This window comes from Nannobrachium achirus (genome assembly GCF_963921795.1).
Source record: "Nannobrachium achirus genome assembly, chromosome: 17".
NCBI classification, from domain to species: domain Eukaryota; kingdom Metazoa; phylum Chordata; class Actinopteri; order Myctophiformes; family Myctophidae; genus Nannobrachium; species Nannobrachium achirus.
Genome location: NC_137824.1, coordinates 39,552,249 through 39,571,866, shown reverse-complemented (window position 1 = coordinate 39,571,866; position 19,618 = coordinate 39,552,249). Strand labels below are relative to the sequence as shown.

The 19,618-nt window shown below is 40.7% G+C and overlaps 2 protein-coding genes across 3 annotated transcripts; one reads left to right on the top strand and one right to left on the bottom strand.

Annotated features, from left to right (window-relative positions):
* Window positions 1-336: 336 nt before the first annotated feature.
* LOC308302478 (myozenin-2-like) lies at window positions 337-7,301 on the top strand (the record flags this gene model as incomplete). Its single annotated transcript, XM_080746733.1, has 5 exons — window positions 337-376; window positions 1,803-1,951; window positions 3,943-4,108; window positions 5,292-5,466; window positions 7,139-7,301. The coding sequence occupies 5 exons, from the start codon at window positions 337-339 to the stop codon at window positions 7,299-7,301; spliced, it is 693 nt and encodes a 230-aa protein (XP_080602859.1).
* Window positions 7,302-8,198: 897 nt separating this feature from the next.
* On the bottom strand, window positions 8,199-16,721 carry rbm22 (RNA binding motif protein 22). Of its 2 annotated transcripts, none has more exons than XM_080746143.1 (11): window positions 16,661-16,721; window positions 13,446-13,499; window positions 13,306-13,335; window positions 13,084-13,216; window positions 12,120-12,220; window positions 11,381-11,553; window positions 10,611-10,811; window positions 10,008-10,172; window positions 9,718-9,806; window positions 9,187-9,315; window positions 8,199-8,936 (listed from the first exon to the last, which is right to left on the bottom strand). In XM_080746143.1, the coding sequence occupies exons 1-11, from the start codon at window positions 16,712-16,714 to the stop codon at window positions 8,776-8,778; spliced, it is 1,290 nt and encodes a 429-aa protein (XP_080602269.1). In that variant the 5' UTR covers window positions 16,715-16,721; the 3' UTR covers window positions 8,199-8,775. The 2 variants fall into 2 exon arrangements, with proteins under 2 accessions (XP_080602269.1, XP_080602270.1); XM_080746144.1 differs by having other exon boundaries at window positions 8,199-8,930.
* Between the last annotated feature and the right edge of the window lie 2,897 nt (window positions 16,722-19,618).

Genomic DNA, 19,618 nt, shown 5'->3' with positions numbered 1-19,618 from the left:
GCATTCACCAGCGGTGGGCGAATGTGACGTAGAACTATTCAAGCGTCGTAATAACGCTACGCTCCCAATGTGTGGATACCTGAAACTTACATGATGAAATGGAGAACATATCCAACCTTCTAGATCAAGTAGGCCTATAGGTTTTAAGTGGCTAAAGAAAAAAGATATTGATTAAAAAGTGTGCCTCCCTGCATTTGCAGTAGTTTATTATGACACATTAGAAGAAAATACTGTCTCTTAATGGGTGTTCCTCTGTGTACATGGTCTGTTTCTTTCCAGAGGAAGATGATGATGACGATGGTGAATCCGGGGCATGAGGACCTGGCCAAGCAGAGGATGCTACAGGCCCAGGCTCTGCGCCAGGAGTTCAGAGGAGGTATGTTTACACTGCTTGATTCACATTAACTGTGTTAATCTGGTTTGGTGACAGTAGTAACTCAAGGCTCCGGGTGGACACAAACATATAAACATGGAATTCAAAAATTCATTCATGGTACGCTATTATTCTTAAATAACTCTCAATGGGTGTCAAATGGAACCGATCAAAGGGTGCCTAGGGACACATGGGTGTGTGAGAACCCCCACATTGCTGAAACCAAGTTCAAACATTTCCCCAGGAACAGTTGGAGTTGTTTGGTTGTTGCCAGGCGAGCTTTGAAACCAAGTTCAATAAACTCAGCTAAATGTGACCCTCATCACCTCGAAGACAGCTCCCGAAGGCTGGCACATGCCCCCTAATTCCCCAAACACTGACCATACCGTGTTTTACCGACGTGTTTTCATCCGTTCTTACGAGGGCTCCTCCATCCAAAGATCCTATTTATATTCCCAGTTACCCATGTAACCCTGGACCACAACAAACATCCAACACCCTTAGACGTCATCTACGAATGCTATTTCAAGCTTGTCACTGTGTAATTTATGCACCAAAATACATGAGTCCGACCAAGGCTAAACTGTGTGGATTACAGTGACGATCAGTGATGATGGCTGAAGGTTGGGTTTATCGTATCGTTTGCTCTCTCAATTGTTTGTAAAGGTGTTAGTAATAAGAGAGCATGGTAATCTCTGAATGCCAAACAAGAACATTACTGAAAGCAGAGGGATAAGAAGGGAACTCCAAGTATAGGACTTCTTTATTTCCACTTATCCACATACAAGCAATCTATCCTCATTTATAATTACCTTTCCAAATATAACTGATTGGTGTGTGTACCAATATAGCACTATCTCTGAGTCAGTTTAGCCGGCTTGGCATTAGAGCATTTTAACCCGTGAGCAAACTGTAGAGAAATAAATGTGTAATCAGAGGAAATTGGGGTCTTCAACTTCTATAGGCTCACTAGAGCAGTGGTTCTCAACCTGTGGGTCAGGACCCCCAGGGGGGTCCCCAAATGATTTTGGGGGGTCCCCAGATGATTAACTTAATGTGCAACGTTGGTTTCTCACTCAACAGTATACAAACCAACATAAAGTTTAAGTGTATAGAGGGTATCTAAACAGTGGCAATTTAAGGACTTTTTAATACCAAATTGTCAAATTAGTCAATTGACCCCTCTCCCATTGTCAATATTAGAGGCAGCAATTGTGAAAATAGCAGATCTACATGCTCACGAGGCGTTGTGAGCTTGTAGATCTGCTGATCCGTGTTATACAAAATGTAATGCCTTAACTCTTAGTGCTCGTTAGGGTGAGGGGGGGTCTCCAGTTAAAATATGGTTATTCTGGGGGTCGCGCCTGAAAAGGTTGAGAACCACTGCACTAGAGAACATCCATGTATGTGTTGTGTTGTGTTGTATCAGGGTGTCTGAACCTTGGGAAGAAGGTCAGCACTCCAAGGGATGTGATGATGGAGGAGCTCAATTTGGACAAAAACAGAGGCTCACGCATGTTCCAGGAGAGACAGAGGAGGGTGGAGAAGTTCACCGTGGAGAACACCACCAGCAACCAGGTAAACCACAGCCTAGGGGTGGGCGATATGGAAAAATACAATATCACAATATTTTCCCAATCTGTGCACGATTCTTTTTCATGTTGGTTTTTATGGTTATTTTGCAAGTTACATAACGGTACAACCACCTATATTAATAACACAAACGAAAGGAAAAGGGAGTAACAGACCATTTAGACCAGTGGTCCTCAAAGTGGGGTCCAGGGACTCTGTGGATTCCTTTTGGGAGGTCTACATTGACCCTTACAAGTATGTAACTCTGACAGTTACAGGTCCATTTGGTTTAATTTGTATACTGTCAGAGTTAAGGAGAGACCTTGACATTTTAAAGTTTGAGAACTACTGATTTAGACCAAAATGTAGGTTTAAATGAATTCTGCAATGAATCTCTGTATTAACAATTCAACAGGATTTTTTTATAAGGCTTGTATATCACGATATATACGATATCTCTGAAAAGGAATATTGTGGAGACATTGTATCGTCTCAACGATATTTATCACCATATCGCCCACCCCTACTTCAAGCACAGATAATCAGCCAGGTAAGGCACAGGCCCAGGGAGACACATACTGACAGCATATCCACTAACTTTTGCACTAACACCACTAAGATACCCATGTACCTGACAGAATACTTCCAAAACGTCAAGGATATTCACAATTATAACAGCAGAGGCAGCTCCACAAATCCCATCCAACCGAGATTTGGCTCAAACAAAGGGTTAAATTCGTTCTCCATCTATGCAGCAAAAATATGCACAACCGACGTGTAAATCCCTACCCTCCTTTAAAACGGCTCTGAAAAGTCACTTACAGGTGGCTACAACTCGAAACTGGTAGATGTCCCAGTGGGACATGCATCGAGGACCTTCCTAGGAGGGCGCTCGGGGGGCATCCGTGCTAGATGCCCGAACCACCTAAGCTGACTCCTTTCCAAGTGTAGGAGCAGCGGTTCTACTCCAAGTCTCTCTCGGGTGACTGAACTTCTCACCCTATCTCTAAGGGAGATACCAGCCACCCGTCTGAGGAAACCCATTTCGGCCGCTTGCACCCGCGACCTTTCTATTGTAAATACCATTTATTTATTTATTTATTTTTCCCGACTGTCTTTGCATACTGTGTTTTATTTGTCTGTCATTTAATGTTGTATGAGTATGAGTTGTGGCAGCGTTGTGGCGTTTATCTTTTTAGTTGATCTTGTATCAGTGAACTGTACTGTCCTGTACCTTTTCCTATGCAAACTTCTAATAGTCTTCAATCTTTCAAAATCAATCTACTGCAACCTATAGGCCCTACACCCAAACACATGAACCCATCCTCCTGATGTGTTGCATATTAGCAGCTTTAAGTGTGCTGTATTATGAAAGGACTGTGACTGACAGCCAGTGAAATCAGTAGGGCGCTTCTCGTTTTCCAGCGCTGTTTCTGTCAAAGCATGACAGGCGAGATGAGCTGAACAAAGTGTTTTTCTAAACTTATTGCAGTCACATAGGGCTGCAATGTGTGGATGATGGGTGTATTATCATCTTGGTGAAAGAACAACATCTGAACACTGACAATATATCTGACAACATCATTAAACCCAAATGCAGTAAGCTATAAGCTACTAATAATACATCAGACTTATGTTGCGCTTTTCAAGGTACCCAAAATCGCTTTACCAATCAACAAATAAAAAAATAAAGATAGAATAAACAACCTTGTTTAGGAGATAAAAGTTAAAGGATAAAAGAGACACAAAAACAAAAGGCTAAGATTAAAGGAGCAGAAAGGGAGAGTGTAGTTAGGCGGGGAAGGCAAGTCTAAAAAGGTGGGTTTTGAGGGAGGCTTTGAACATGTCAAGGGGTTTGATGTGAGGTGGGAGTGAGTTCCAAAGGGCGGGGGCTGCAACTGAAAAAGCCCTGTCACCCCAGGTAGGTTTTTTTGCTTTATGGGTGAATTCCAGGAGGTTGCATCACCAGACACCTTAATGTGCCCCCCCTCTCCCAGGTATTTCCAGAAGCCATTCCTCCCCCCCAGCAGTACATCCCAATCCCAGAACCACAGCAGGGGAGGGAGAACCAAGTTATCTCCATCCCTGCTGGTAAGCATAGCCTGGTCATCAACCTGCAGAAGTCTGTAGCAAAGAAGGGAAGCCCTCAAGTCCTTGCTCCAGGTAAACGGTGGTACAAAGAGGGAAGAATTGCCTCTAGAATAGTTCACCGCAAAGCTGATGCTTGGCCATGCCACTGCCTGCAGAAGGCCAATGCTTGGACAATGCTTGAGCGTTGTTTATCTGCTGGCAATGATGTCTTGTGTGAAAGTATTGGAACGAGCTTTGGGTTTGTGAGAAGAAAGAAAGAATTGGCTTATTACTCAGTGGCTCACAGAGCAAGCGCACACATAAAGTACCACGCAAATACGTCTTTCTCACAGCTGGCCTGGTTCAAAATGACCTAAGGCACTTCATTCCATGTCATGCCCTTCTCTCTCCTGCCTTCCCTGCCTCCGTTCACTGTCATGATAAAACATAGAAATTCCCCAAATTCATCTAAAAAGAAGGGGGGAAAACCAATGTTATTTATTGGCATTTATTTATTAGCTGTTACATATCTGTCTTGACACATGAGAGTGACCTAAGCTCTGTTTATTGTACTGGATTCATACCAAGATCTCAAAGCTCTGCCTGCTTTTGTTACCAAGGCTATCTAACAAGTGCATATTAAACCCAGGTCAACCCAGGTTGACAGTAACATAGAACATTGGTGTACTTTACTTGAGTATTTGTAAGGAAAGGACTTTTTAATACTTAAGTGTTTTAAAAGCATGTACTTTTTACAACATACTGTACGGTAAGTACATATATTTTTTTAAATGTACTTAAAGGGGAAGACCACCCATTTTCAATATTGATCTATGTCATTAATATACCTTAGAGGTTGTGTAGAAATAATAAAAAAGTTCCCCACCTTCTGTGTTGCCTAGAACTGGAGGATTGATTTGTTTTTTTTTATTGTAAAGTACAACGGTGTGATGTCATCAAGTTGTACTTTACAATACAAAGCCCAAAATCAATCCTCCAGTTCTAGGCAACACAGAAGGGGGGGAACTTTTTTTTTATTTCCACACAACTCCTCTAAGTTATTTTAACGACATATTTCAATATTGAAAATGGGTGGTCTTCCCCTTTAACGCAGGTATACACATGAACATTTATGCAATTTCCACTTATCTAGTATCTATATTTTGACTCAAGTACTGGGATTGAGAACTTTGTCCATCACTGATTAAACCATGGCAGTACATTACCCTGCAGGGTTCAGCTATCTCACGGGTGACATTCAACTTTTCTCTGCCAGGGTATTCTGGCCCTCTGAAGTACATTCCTCACGAGAAGTTCAATATGACAGTCATCCCCAAGTTATACAGTTCCCCCTGGAAAGAAGGTCTGCTAGACCACGGGGAGCTTGTCATCAGCCAGCTGCCTGAGCCCCCACAAAGACTTCCTCCTGAAAACTACCGGTGTTTCAACAGGTAAGGACCAGTCCAGGCTGTCTACCTAGGTGAGCTTTCGTAGAAAGACATCGCTCTGCTGTTGCCAGTGGTCCATTGACGGTTAAAGTCAACCAGTGGTGTAAGGCAGTGGTTCTCAACCTTTTCAGGCCGCGACCCCCAAAATGATCATATTTTAACTGGGGACCCCCCACCCTGACGAGCACTAAGAGTTGAGGCATTACATTTTGTATAACATTCTATTGTGAAAATAGCAGATCTACATAGCAGACCTCGCGTCGCGAGGCGTTGTGAGCATGTAGATTGGCTATTTTCACAATGTCTGCCTCTAATATTTGACAATTTGGCCAATGTTTAACTTGTCATTTTAGTGGTATTAAAAATTCCTTAACTCTCTCACTTTAGAAATCTACAGAAACCCTCTATACTCTAGACACCCTATATACACTTAAACTTATTTTGGTTTGTTTACTGTTGAGAAAGAAGACAATGTTGCACGTTAAGTTAATCATCTGGGGACCCCTCTCTAACTAAGTACATTTTTGAGGTATTTAATTGTACTTTACTTGAGTATTTCCAATTTCCAATACTTTTACTTCTACTCTACAACATCTCGGATCCCAATATTGTACTTACGCGACGCGTTGTGAGCTTGTGGATCTGCTATTTTCAAACATTTTACACTTCTACTTTTGGCACTTTAAGTACATTTTGATGCCAACACTTAGATACTTTTACAATTTAGTAAAATCCAGACTTTTACTTGTAACTGAGTATTTCTATATTGCAGAATTGATATTTTTACTTAAGTAAAATATGTGAGTACTTTTTCCACCACTGTAGACAACTGATATCGCTTGCATTGAGGGCGGTCCTCGCGACTTTGAAGCTTGTTCGGCACAGCTTTTTAGAGGCCATGCCACTTCAAATACAGTGGCACACGAACACAACTTCTGTCATCAATCAAAACTTTCTATTAAATGTGATTCCATGGCTCTGTCCCATGTTTCCACTGTACTTGAGCCTCTGGCTCACACCTCCTTGGGCTCTGGTTGTCTGAAAGCTATTTTAACCCTAGCTCTGGAAAGATGATCTACTGGGGGTCCATGTGCCTTTCAGCCCTCTCAAGAAAGATTGCGCACAAAGGGGAATCTTCTTTCCTATGACACCCAAGGCATTGCGTCATATGAATGAGGCAGAGAAAATGTTTTGTGCGTAGGAGTGCATGAGATTTGAAGAGGAAGGGGTGAAGGATAGAAGGCAGAGAGAGCATACACAACTTAATTAGGTCACTGTCAATCATACTAAGCCAGATCGCCAGTAAGAGTACCTCTCATGGATGGATCCATTTACCCTCTGGAAGAGCATTATGAAATTATGAAGTCATAATTAAATCTGTGCCTACACTGATGGTCAGACAAACCATACATGTCAAATAGGAGATATGCTCACCAAGCTCTCCTATGTCCGGTGGGAGTTGATCTGAAGCTTCAACCCATTAACAGGAGCTTAAGCTTGAGCCAGATTTGTTACATTTTATGAATGACTGAGTATCAGGTGTCGTATAAAAGCTGACCCCTTTTTAGAGTGTGGACCATCTGATACTTTATCACGTTATGAACACAATCATGTTCAGAGTTCAAATAAGATCGTTTAAAGTTTGAAACAAGTCTTTTGTCCTCACTGGTCCCAGATCTGCCATGCCATTTGGGGGACCGATGGCCAGTAAGAGAGTCATCCCAGTGGTCAACTTAGAAGCCCTGCAGGCCCAGAACCATCCCAGCAAGACCGAGGACCACTTCTCTCAACGGCCCAGCTTCAACAGAGCACCAAAAGGATGGGGCAACGCCTACTGACCCGGATCTAATGAACTGTGAGAGGAATTTTGACCCTCGACCTTGTGATCTTTGCCGGACAACAGGCTAAAAAGACTGATAATGCTCTGACTTTTGCTTGCTCTTCTCATCCATCCGGTTTTCATGTGACCTTGTCTGAGTGGGCACTTTAAAAAATAAATTGCAAATTAAAGTCGGGGAGGTCAAGAGAAGACATTAGAGACATCCAACAACTCATTGTCAAAGCTGAGTAGACAATCTGTATGAACCTTTGAGCTCATCACTGAGAACTATAGCTATAGTCAATACATTTTATGTCTATCATCTCCCTTTCCAACACAGTTTATTGCAACAATGTCAGAATTTTACAATGACCGCAATAAATGGCGGCGCATCTAGTATAACATAATGCACCGTCTGCTTCAAATAACTTTAATGACTTTGTAAACCAGTAGGTGTCTAGTTATACTATGCAGAATCAGATATATGCTGGTTACTTGTTCACTATTTTAGCTTGACCACTAATGCTAGCATATTGTTTTGTATAGACAGATGCTAGGTTTGATGTTTTATCTGGCATCTAGTTAAGCTTGTAGCACTTTTTTCTTTGTACCCTACTTAAGAGACCATTTACCCTGTTAACTGACTAGGGTCTATGCAAGATATATCGATACCGAACACCAGGGTCACCATCTCAGTGGAACAGTATAGCAGGCCACCTACAACCACTGTGGATGTGCTAGTTACAGTATATTGTATTAACATACTCTACTATACAGATTGATTTAAAACCTTTTATTCATTAATATTGGTCCTGGATTGTAACTTTTTAGCAATCTCAATCCAAGACTGTACTCTGTTCATAGTTTGTAGTAAAATACCTGAATATTTAAAAAAAAAATATTAAGTGATATAATGGATGACAAGATGGCGTTTTAATGACAAAAGTGGACATTATACAAAGAAAACCCTACAATAAAAGCAAACATCCTTTGGTGGAATATTAACATTTCATCTAAAAAAGAAAAAAGGACAGAATAGAAAATCAAAGTCTAAACATAACTGCACAATGACAAACACGTTCTATCTAAAGTATGCACTGTCATCTTAGTGAAGAATTTACAATGGCACCAACTATGGGAGCCCTTTTTAAAACCCATAGGAATGATCTTAATTGAACACATGACCATATAAACCAGGCAGAGGACTTATGCTCTAGGTACGTTTAGCTGAGTTATCATCTTTTTCCAGATATACTGTAGGTGGTGCTTGTTCAGTCCCTTCTGCACAACAGCAGCAGCAAGTACAGATCTAATTAAACCCTTTTCAAAGGGAATTTGTTTCTTATGCAATGCATTTCTACCAAAGATATTATATGGGTTTTAACCCCATCCACAACTCAAGATTGAATTGGAGAACAGCACCTCACTTTGACTTGAGGTGAGGCCAAGTACAGGAATGACATATAAATCACAGTGTCATTTGACCCTTGCCACTATTCGCCATGTCGTGAGCCATGTGCTGCGTGAGCGCCCATGCGCTGGGGGTCCTGGGAAGGGTAGTGGATGTGACCAGGAGGTCTCAAACCCATAGGAGGAGGCATAGGGGGCGCCATTGGACCCATATGGTGGAACATTGGAGGGCCAAAACCTAAACCTAAGGTGATAAGAGAATAGATGAGATTGTTGTACTTTATTAAAGCAGTCATAAACATTACAAGCCAAACAATAAACACGGCTCAACTGAATTTCAAAACAGACGGAGTCATTTGTATGTAGATAATGAATTATCCTTACTGAGAATGAAAAAGAATCTGACAGTAGCTCTTTAACAATGAATTATTCATGTAGAGCTTAATGAAGGCCAGGAGGCTGAAAATGTGAAAGTTATTAAATCCTAAATGTACCTGGAGGAGGTGGATTGATCCCAGGAGGAGGGGGAAGAGCGATGTTCAAGACCGCAGGAGAAGTACCAGGGTCAAGGTTGAAATAGTTGGCAGGAGTCTCTTCATCAAGAGCTGGTGGTGGAGGTAGAGCTGTAGGAGAAAGAGAGAAAATTAGGGGATAAATAGTGTGTAAAAGTGTCTCTAGCGATGCATTGACTGATGAGGCAGTTCGTTTCCTGAAGTGCAAACAAACACAACTTTTGTCCAATGACAAATTTGTCTCCATGAAGTGGAAAAATGCCAATAGCTACTACCTTAACTAGACTCTAAGGGATGATTTAAAAGAAAGTCACTTAGCTACGAATATATTTAAATGTGCATCTTTGTTTCTCTTTATTGTTACATCTTGTGTACTGGTAAATAAGAGTAAAACATATTTGTTTGTGATAGAAGCAAAAACCAACTTCTGTCTGTCAAGATATTCCATGATTCACTCAAACTCATACAACCCACTGACATAAAAAATGACCCCATCAGTCTTGGTGCACTCACCTCCAGGCAGTCCAGGAACCGGGTCAAGTCTGGTGCCCATTTCACTGACCCCGTCCTTAATGGCCTCCTTGCCTCTCGCTGCCTGGGATCTAGACAAGATAAATGAGAAATAAAACTCAAATTCGTCACATGATACGAGCGATACTGCAGGGAGTCGAACACTTTAAATGTTCTCCTCAAAAGTTGATGGATGTTGCATTTGACAGGTGGTGTATGACATGCAATAGTGGGCCTGAGGAGTCTGATGCCCCGCTAACAAGCTACTTTTATAATGTAGAGCAATCACTCACCTGCCCCATTTGACGGTGAGTCTTCGTCCATTAATGATAAGCTTGTTGAAGGACTTCTCAGCAGCCATCTCAGCGGACTGTCGTGTAGCAAACTGGATGAAAGCGCACTGCTGTCTCTGGACTATGGTAATGGTGCGAATCTCCCCAAACTGGTAGAAATGGTTCCTGCAACAGCATTGAAATGAAATACCCATCATTTGCACCCATGGGGCAGTACCATGATGCCAATATCAAGAGTCCAACCCCAACAGGTTTCAGCTCTTTTTTTTAGCCCAGCTTGTCACCTGGTGCTGAAGGCAAGGTTTAAATTCTACTGTCACCAACTACTCATAACCAACTTTTTAAACTTCTTTGCACGACCATGTCTCTAGATAAGAATCACATGACTCAAATAGACACTATTTGCTGACTAGCATAACAAAACTAAACAGCTGATTGTAGCACTGAGTTCCTATAGTAAAGCCACAGGCCTGTTGTAATAGGCTAGCTAGGCCCTCAGTGCCTGTGCGACCCGAATATTAGAATAGATTATGTGATTCAATGAGCGATAAAAATCCTAGTTATGGGCATGAAAAGATGTGATTGTTGTCAAAAAGAACATACTTCAGGTCTGCATCTGTAACAGTGTCTCCCAGGCCACCGATGTAGAGGGTACTGATGGTCTTGTCCTCTGGTGGGTCCAAGCGAGGCATTGTGGAGGCTCTCTTCAGCAGCTTGTCAGCCACTGGGTCATTGATGCCATAATAACGGTCCTTGATGTTCTGGTCAGCCAGCGGGTCATCTGGATCTGTGGGCTTCTCATGCCTGTATGAAGGAGTTGGTGCAAAAGAGAGAAGAGAAGTTATACTAACAAATAATATGTTTGTAAAACAGCATAACATTTGCATTTTACCTAGCTTCCCAATTATTTACAGTACTGATATTTAGCATGTACCATGTTAAATTATCAATTTATTTTATTCATTTACGCAGGGCTCTTAAAATTGGCTGACAAATGTGACAATGTTAACATTAGAATTCATGTTAAATATCTTAACAAAAAACATTTAAGAAAGCAGCTTTCTGAGCTGCCCCTCTAAAATCCCATATGGATAGGGCTCTAACCAACACCATAACACACCAAGATTGTACAGTCAAACGAAACAATCCCACTGAAAGGTGTGTGTGATAATGGTCAGTACAAATATCTAATGGAAAATACATTTGAATAAATAGCCAACTTAAAGTAAATGTAAATGTTGCTTTACATCAAACCTTGGTACAATGTCTGCTGACACAACAGCACCACCAACAACACTTATGATTGACACAACAGCACCACCAAGATTTATCGTTAACATACTACAGCTACTCCTTTGTTAGAAAGCCCTCACCTGTAGGGGCACTCCTCTCCTCTCTTACACTCTCCCTTCACCCAAAACGAACAGATGTGTGGCCGGTTCCTCTTGTAGTACGGCGTGGTGCGGGCCAGTTTCAACAACATGTCACTGGAGCTGGGAGCCTTACCCAAGATACCCACGGGCCTCGTCCCATCAGAGCCGGCAATCTGAGAATTGAAGGAAACAAAATGACAAGCTCAGGGGTTAAAGTTCTCAGACCCCATTTCAGTCTTGAGGATTCCATAGGGGCCATTTCTGAGGTCAGTGCAGATCCGCAAAAAAAAAGTAATAAATAAGGGGGAGGTGTAGTGATGGCCGTGGCGTGAATGACAAAGTCATCAAAACGCTAGTCAAGTGATCTCCAAACTAAAAAGCAGTTATAATTTCAAGATATGAGTATTTGAATTGGCCAGACTAGCATAAAATACAACAGAACTTGAGAAGATACTTCTATAAAATGAAGCATGGATTTGGCACACACACATTCAGCGAAGACAGTTCAGAACTTCAGGGAAACACCCCAAATATTGGTGTGTGCTGCGTGCGCCATCTTCCAAAAATCACATATTGGAAGTATATGACAGACATGGTCTGAAAATAACTTTCAGTCTTGGGATTATTTTTGGCTTTAATCCCCGCAAATTTAGGTGGGAAGCCCCATTATGATGATGAAATTATGAAAACCAAATATATAAGCCTATATATAACTGTGTCACACAACAGCTAGACCTACCTCCCGCTCCATATTCTGTGTGTAGTACTCCTTGTTCACATCTGACTTAGGAACATCATCCTTGACATTCAGCCCAGTGTCTCGCACCTGGATAGGTAAACCTACAGCCCCACAAAATGGTTGAAAAGGAAAAAGGGGTTTCAGTTATCAGCTTCCACGTTACGCCACAGAATAAGGACAGTGACATGATCACAAACAACGTGTATATACGTGTGCTGTAGTTTCATGACATGGGGCCCGACATTAATGCTTAATACACACACACTACCCTTTCAATAAGTGTCGCTTCACGGAAAATTACAAAGCGTCACTTTTTCATTAGAAAACGTTGAGTATAATCAATCAAAGTATAAATTGATCCTTAAAGTTATAATGGCACAGTTTTACGATTCAAGGACCCCATGAGCACTTCCATTAGAAAGGTGTGACTAGGGGTGTAAATCACCAGCTTCATCATGATATACCACCATATAAATTCTACACATAACCTTTTTCCTATGATACAATAATGATTGTAAGGGCCTATGATAGTTATGGGACAATACCTTGTGCCCGGCTAAGAAAATCATGTTAAAATACATTTACATCAGCTCACAATCAAGCAACCAAATATGATGTAACTTTATTATTTACTAGTAATGTAGTAATGTGAATATCTAGAAAGTTAAGTGACTTTATCCTTTCATCTAGATAAAGGGACACCTGGAGGCAGATGGATATAAAATCCATCTGCCTCCAATTTTCCAATTTCTAAAGCAATTTTCTTTCACAGAATGAAAGCATGTTTTGCAATAAAATAACAATCCGAATCAATATTTTAGCTCTGCATCAATAGGATTGTTGCCCGTTGAATCGGTAGATCGTTTCACGCATAGTTGTGCGACATCACTGACAAATCCTTATTCCAGGTTCCAGCAGACAAATGATACACAGAAGGGAGCACAGGATGAAACAAGAGACTCACCATATTCCAGGTCAAGCAAGCATGTCTGGCAGACATTTTTCATCTTACTGCAGGTCTGGCAAACCTCAGTCTTCTTGAAGCGCATGCGAGTTCCAGGACACCAACGGAATACGGTGAACGGACGAGCGCATATCTGGGGGGACAACACCCAAAGAATTACATCGAACCATCGAATTGAAGTTTGGCACCATCTTTAATGTTATTCAAGCCGTAGCAACATACCTTGCATTCTTTCCCATACTTCTCCTTGGTCTGTAAAATGAATAAAAGATCATAAATAAGCAAACCCTTATTCAGAATAATGTAGTTTCCTGAAAAATAGAAAAACGATTTGAAAGAAATAAAGGGTAATGCTTATTTACCATACGGATGTAAGGATTTTCTCCTAAACATGTCTGGCACAGAATAGGAAAGTCCTGAAAAAGAGGAAAGAAATACACACATTAACATTCAGTCAATACCTTTTTGTGGCACTTGTCCTTTGCACGTGTACATTTGCCTTTCACTTGTCCAGGCACAAAGGTCAAATTTCACTGCATTGATTGATTGATTATTTTATTAGACAAAAATGGAGAACAGTACAAGTATAGTCAATACAGTTGAAATGTAGTAAGTACAAGTACATTCATTATTGGTATAGCATCATTATGAGGGGTCCCCCTTTAATAAACAGAAAATACATCAGGTGGGACACCAATTACATTCATTCAGGGATCAGGAGAAAAAAAACCAAATGTCAATTTAATTTCGTTCTGCTCATTTTTGGTTTCAACACTTACAATTTCACTTTATCCTTTCGTTTCTGCATGAGTTCTCTATCCCAATTGGACAATATGACTCCTATTTTGCCATCTGTTGGCTGATGCAATTTCAGTCCAAGTTCTGAGTCTGACTGCTGAATGGAACTTTGCCATCTTCTATTCCACACACTTCATCAGACGTGCACCAGCCTAAATATAATCGGCTCTTGGCAGGGAGAGCCATCATTGCAAAGCTGGTCTAGGGTTGCAAAGTGAACACCCAAAATGTCTTGCTCAAAACCAATATTAACTAAAGACCCTATCACATAACTCAACATGAAGCAAATGGCATGTTAGGTGCCGTCATGGTCATGGACTCAGTTCCTTAAAGGTTTGTCCAATATGCAGAAACGTACTGGACTGCTGGGTTTGTCTTTTATTTTAAGATACAAGAGAGGACTGACTAAACATAATTAAAGCTAATTAAGCGCTTAAGTTGAATCCACCTGGAATGACGTGAGGTGAGGTCATAGTTCAGCCACCAGTAGAATGGGGAGAGTGTTTTTGCAATGTTTTTGCAGGTCTTTCAGTCCGAGTGTATAAAAAAAGCAACTGGGTTAAGGCAGCGGAAGCTTGTGATAGGCTGCACGGAGGTGACTAAAGTCGGGGAGACAGAGATACACCTAAACTTAAGTTAACCTCAGTAAAACTTACGCTGGTGAATGCTAACCTGGTGAAATGCTAACCTGACGACGCTGGAGAATGGCTAACCTGGTGAATCTTAACTGGTCGGACCAACAGTGCTTAACCCAGTTGCTTTGTTGATACACTCGGACTGAAAGACCTGCAAAAAACACTCTCCCCAGTAGAATGATCTCAACTCATGACCCATCAGCACCGGCACGAAGCAGGATGTTATTCACAATGTGTGGCTAATGGCTATGCTTAGCTGCCAGTTGCTGGCAAAAGCTATCTTCAATATCAATGTTTCCATAGCAACTCAATATGTATGCATTTTTTGTTCCAAGGCATGAAAACTGAAACATAAACGTCAACCACTTTGCAATGCGAATCTCCGTTTCCAATGGTTTTATCCTGCACCTGGCCTACATTTTTAGATGATTGTGCATATTCTAATCGTTTTACTAGTGGTTCTCAACGCAGGGGCCAGCTACAGTGCTACACCTTGAGTGGGTCAGGCCGGGGGTTCTCCATCTAAATTATTGATAGTTATGATTAGTTAGTTCATCATTAAACGTAGGTGAAAAAATAGGCAACACACAAGAATGTCCTTTTGAGAGTTTCTCGCTACTTCTACAGTGTAGACAGTAAATGTATCCCTGAACTAAAAAGCTAATTTGAATTGACTATATAACAGACCATATCATATCATTCACGTCTAAAAGTACAATTTCTTATCATTATCGTGGTCTAATGCATATCCAGCTGGGGTCTTACGTTTTAAAGTCAGAATGTTGAGAATCACAGCATTCATAGATACACAACATCTCCACATCTTGACCGGGTCAACAAACTTGGTTAACTTAGTTCTAATCTAGTGAGTTGTGGAAAGTAACTAAATAGTAATACATGTACTTAAGTACTGTACCTAATAGTTTTGAGGTACTTTTACTTTACGTGAGTATTTCCAATTATCAGTACTTTTACTTCTATGCCACTACATCTCAAGAGGCAATTATTGTGCTTTTACTCGACTAAAACTATTTTTAAACTTAATTTCCTAGTTACTTTGTAGATGTTGATTAATATTACACAAAATACATTAACCTTATATACATTTTTCGGCCATTTGTGTTCTCTCATTTTTCTTTTCTTTACATATCTACTGCATAGTACTGTGTTCTATTTGTCTGTCAATGTTATATGAGATACTTAAATGGTTTCCTGTGGAAATAAGCTTAGTCTTTTCATGGATCTCCTTTTAGTAGACCTTGTACCAGTGAACTGTACCGTCATGAAACTGTACCTTTTCCTATGCAAACTTCTAATAAAGTCTTCAATCAATCCATCAATGAAAATAGTTGATCTATTGTGAGCTTGTAGATCTGCTAATTTCAAAAGATTGTTACACATTTGAAAAACTGAAATGGGATAATGAGTACTTTCAGTTTTGGTACATGTTGATGCCAATACTTTTACTCAAGTACATCTTGAATTCCGGACTTGTACTTGTTTTTACATTGCAGTATTGATACTTTTACTTAGGAGGTAAAAGATTTGACTACTTTTCCTCCCACCACTGGTCCTGGTAGCTACCAGCTGCTAGCCACGGTAAGCCACCACAGGCACAGCTGAGCTAGCCTCGCATTTGTTGTTAGCTTAGGTCGCATTGTCAGGTTATCCATCAATTGACAGACTTGGACCCGAGGTACCATTTTGTCTTTACCTAACATAACATCATTTACTACATGGCATGCATAATCCAATACAGTGGTTCTCAAAGCGGATTCCAGGGATTCAGTGGGTTCCTTATCCTTTAGGGGGGTCTAAATGGACCCATACAAGTCTGTAACTCTGACATTGTACAAATGGAACCAATGGTTCATTTGGTTCCATTTGTACACTGTCAGAGTTATGTGAAGACCTTGAAATTTGAGAAACACTGTTCTAATAAGTCTCTCAGGCCTACTCGAGTCAACATTAGCAACCACGCTTCCGCTAGCTACAGCTAATGCTACTCTGGCTAACCGGACAGCTAAGAAAGCGTAAACCGACCGGCCAGCCACGTCGTTCGTTTGTTTACTATTATGAACCTTAACGGACACACCGGAATCTGTGTAAAATCATATTTTACAGTTAAAACAAACAAAACATACCGCGTCCTCCCAGTTCTGTCTGTTGTATGTGTTAGCTCCCAGGGACGTCGCCATTTTGACAAAAAGTATGTGCAAATTTTTTTTCCTCACTCAAGAGCTGAACCCAAAATGCATCGCGGTGCACAAGGAAGTGACGTTTCACCGTTAGATGTCGCTGTATCCTATTGGAGAGAATTCACTCCTTTTTTTATTGACAAAAAATGATATAAAATCAGGACAAAATGTAGTTACAATTACAAAACTAGACAAATAAATAACATGTCATTAGAAAACAAACGAATACAAATACAATAATTGTTTTCAAATGCATTTATTGTCTTATTTAGAACATGTTGAACTGATTGTTTGATTGATTAAATACTTTAATAGAAGTTTACATAGGTCAACTAAAAGGATACAGTATAAAGACCACAAGAAAGCTGTTAGGTTTGTTTGCATTGGGGTCCCTTTTAACTCAATTCATACCAGTAGGCTAAGACCTACAGTGCACAATCCCCAAAGCTATCAAACCCAGAAAAGTATGTTATAAATATGTTATTGCCTAAATTCACTTTTGCCATCTTGTTGTCAGACAGCAGATGGGAATTAGACCTATAACTAAATCTGGCACATTTGGGCTACACCACAGATTTTGGATGCCTAGGTATCTATCTATATTGTTTCTGGAAAAGAAAGAAGAAAATAATAATAATAATAATATAATAATAATCATAAAACATGAAGGTTTTGGCTGGCAGCCCATTATTATATAATCATCAAGGGATTAAGCTGTGTGTGTGCGTGCGTGTGCTCGCTTGCTTGCATGCATGCCACTGTGTGGCCTGAGTCCATTTACAGTTTAACGATCCACCTGTTCATGGAATCTTTGCTGTGGAAAACACTAATTAGTGGGGTGACGGGTGTTTGGGATTACGGATCAGTAGTAATGGCAGCATAAGCCCCTGATGTTTATTTAAGGGTTCAGATGAGACACTGTTGTTGCCACTGACTGAGATTAGTAGATCCAGGCCTGAGAACCTGTCATCTGATGCTTTAAAGCTACCTGGAATAAGCTATAGGCTATCTCTGTTGTTTGAGAGGAAAACTTTCTACATTGCTTTGATGTCAAATCAAAGAAAACGAGAAATGCACGATTTCAAGGCCCCCAAAATGTTCTGTTCTGTCCCTTTGATAAAATCCAAACGTACTTCTTTTGTCATTCAAAGATGGAGGATTTTAAAGTCCCACACTTTTCTGCACATTTACTAGAATCTAGAAGTGTGCAGAAACAGTGTATATGTTGCATATCTAGAGTCTAGATATAGAGTGGGGTCAGTGGTCAAACCTGTGTGTGTGTGTGTGTGTGTGTGTGTGTGTGTGTGTGTGTGTGTGTGTGTGTGTGTGTGTGTGTGTGCGTGCGTGCGTGCGTGCGTGCGTGCGTGCGTGCGTGCGTGCGTGCGTGTCACTATTATTGTGAGGGCCAAAAGTCCCTGCAGGTAAGTTGAGAAACAGACATTATGAGGCCAATTCTCCCAGTCCTCGCAAGATAGATTGTTGTTTTATGACTAAAAAGTACTTTTATAGAATCAGGTTTAGGAAAATATTCAGGTTAGGCTTGGGTTTAGGATTAGCATTAGGCCTATTTAGAGGTTAGGTTCAGGAGTTAAGGTTGGAGTTATAGGCCTACCTGATTTATAATTTGATGCATGTGCAAAATAGCAGCTTTGGCTTAGGGTTAAAAATGGCACACAACTGTAAAAGTATAATTCATTGGCATTCTGCATCCTATATTGTCCTCATATACAGTAGTAACTCTCTCTCTCTCTCTCTCTCTCTCTCTCTCTCTCTCTCTCTCTGCGCGCGTGTGTGTGTGTGTGTGTGTGTGTGTGTGTGTGTGTGTGTGTGTGTGTGTGTGTGTGTGTGTGTGTGTGTGTGTGTGTGTGTGTGCGAGCGTGCGTGTGTGCGTGTGCGTGTGCGTGTGCGTGCATGTGTGCATGTGAGCAGGTGTGTGTGCGTTCAGTGCAGTTTTTATATCTGCTCATCAGATGACATCACGTATTGATTTAATTCTCCGATGGCTATACAGTGCATTAAACTTCAGCATCATCTGAGACCATCTCCTCTCCTCTTATTCTGCAGGGCACAGACAGAGGGGAGGACTGGATCGGTTGTGAGTGGTACACCACACCACCAGTGTGAAGTCTCATGGCATCCTCGGTTTTATGAGTCCTGTGACCCCATCATCTCCCCCATCATGTGATCTGGATAAGACAGCCAAAGCTTTTTTGAAGGACAGCTTTGTCCTGCAGAGTTTAGCCCCTATAATCAAAATCACCAACCTCATGTGTCACAAGGTCAGAGGATGCATCGTGCACTTTAGTTTGTCTCCGTGTTAACAGCAGCTCCAGAACTTTGAGACATACTGTATTTAGGATATTTTGTGGTGTGGCCATACTGACTGCTTTTACTGTATGTGCTGTGCATTTTAATATTTATTTATTTATTCATCTATACCTACGCTCCTATACGAGCCTCTACAGTCTAGTGTACACATTGTTTATTAAACATTAAATATAGTTTATTTTTATTTTGAGTCAAATAACCAGAAAATGTTTCTGTATAGCCTATACTGTTGCTTCTAATGCAGCCTTACCAAGCCTTACCAAGATACCAGGTATGTTTGCATATGCAAACATACTATAATCTGGACTACTTGGGTGAAAACAACATGTTTACTGCACATTGAATACAGTTTATTTTTATTTTGAATAGTTTAAATGTTTTTAAATAACCAGAAAATGTCTCTGTAGCCTACTGTTGCTTCTAATGCACCAACCCTACCAAGGTAAATTCATTATAGGCCAATGCAAATGCAAACATACCTGGCAAACTATAATCTGGACTACTTGGGTGAAAACAACGTGTTTAATGCACATTAAATACAGTTTATTTTTATTTTGAATAGTTTAAATAGTTTTA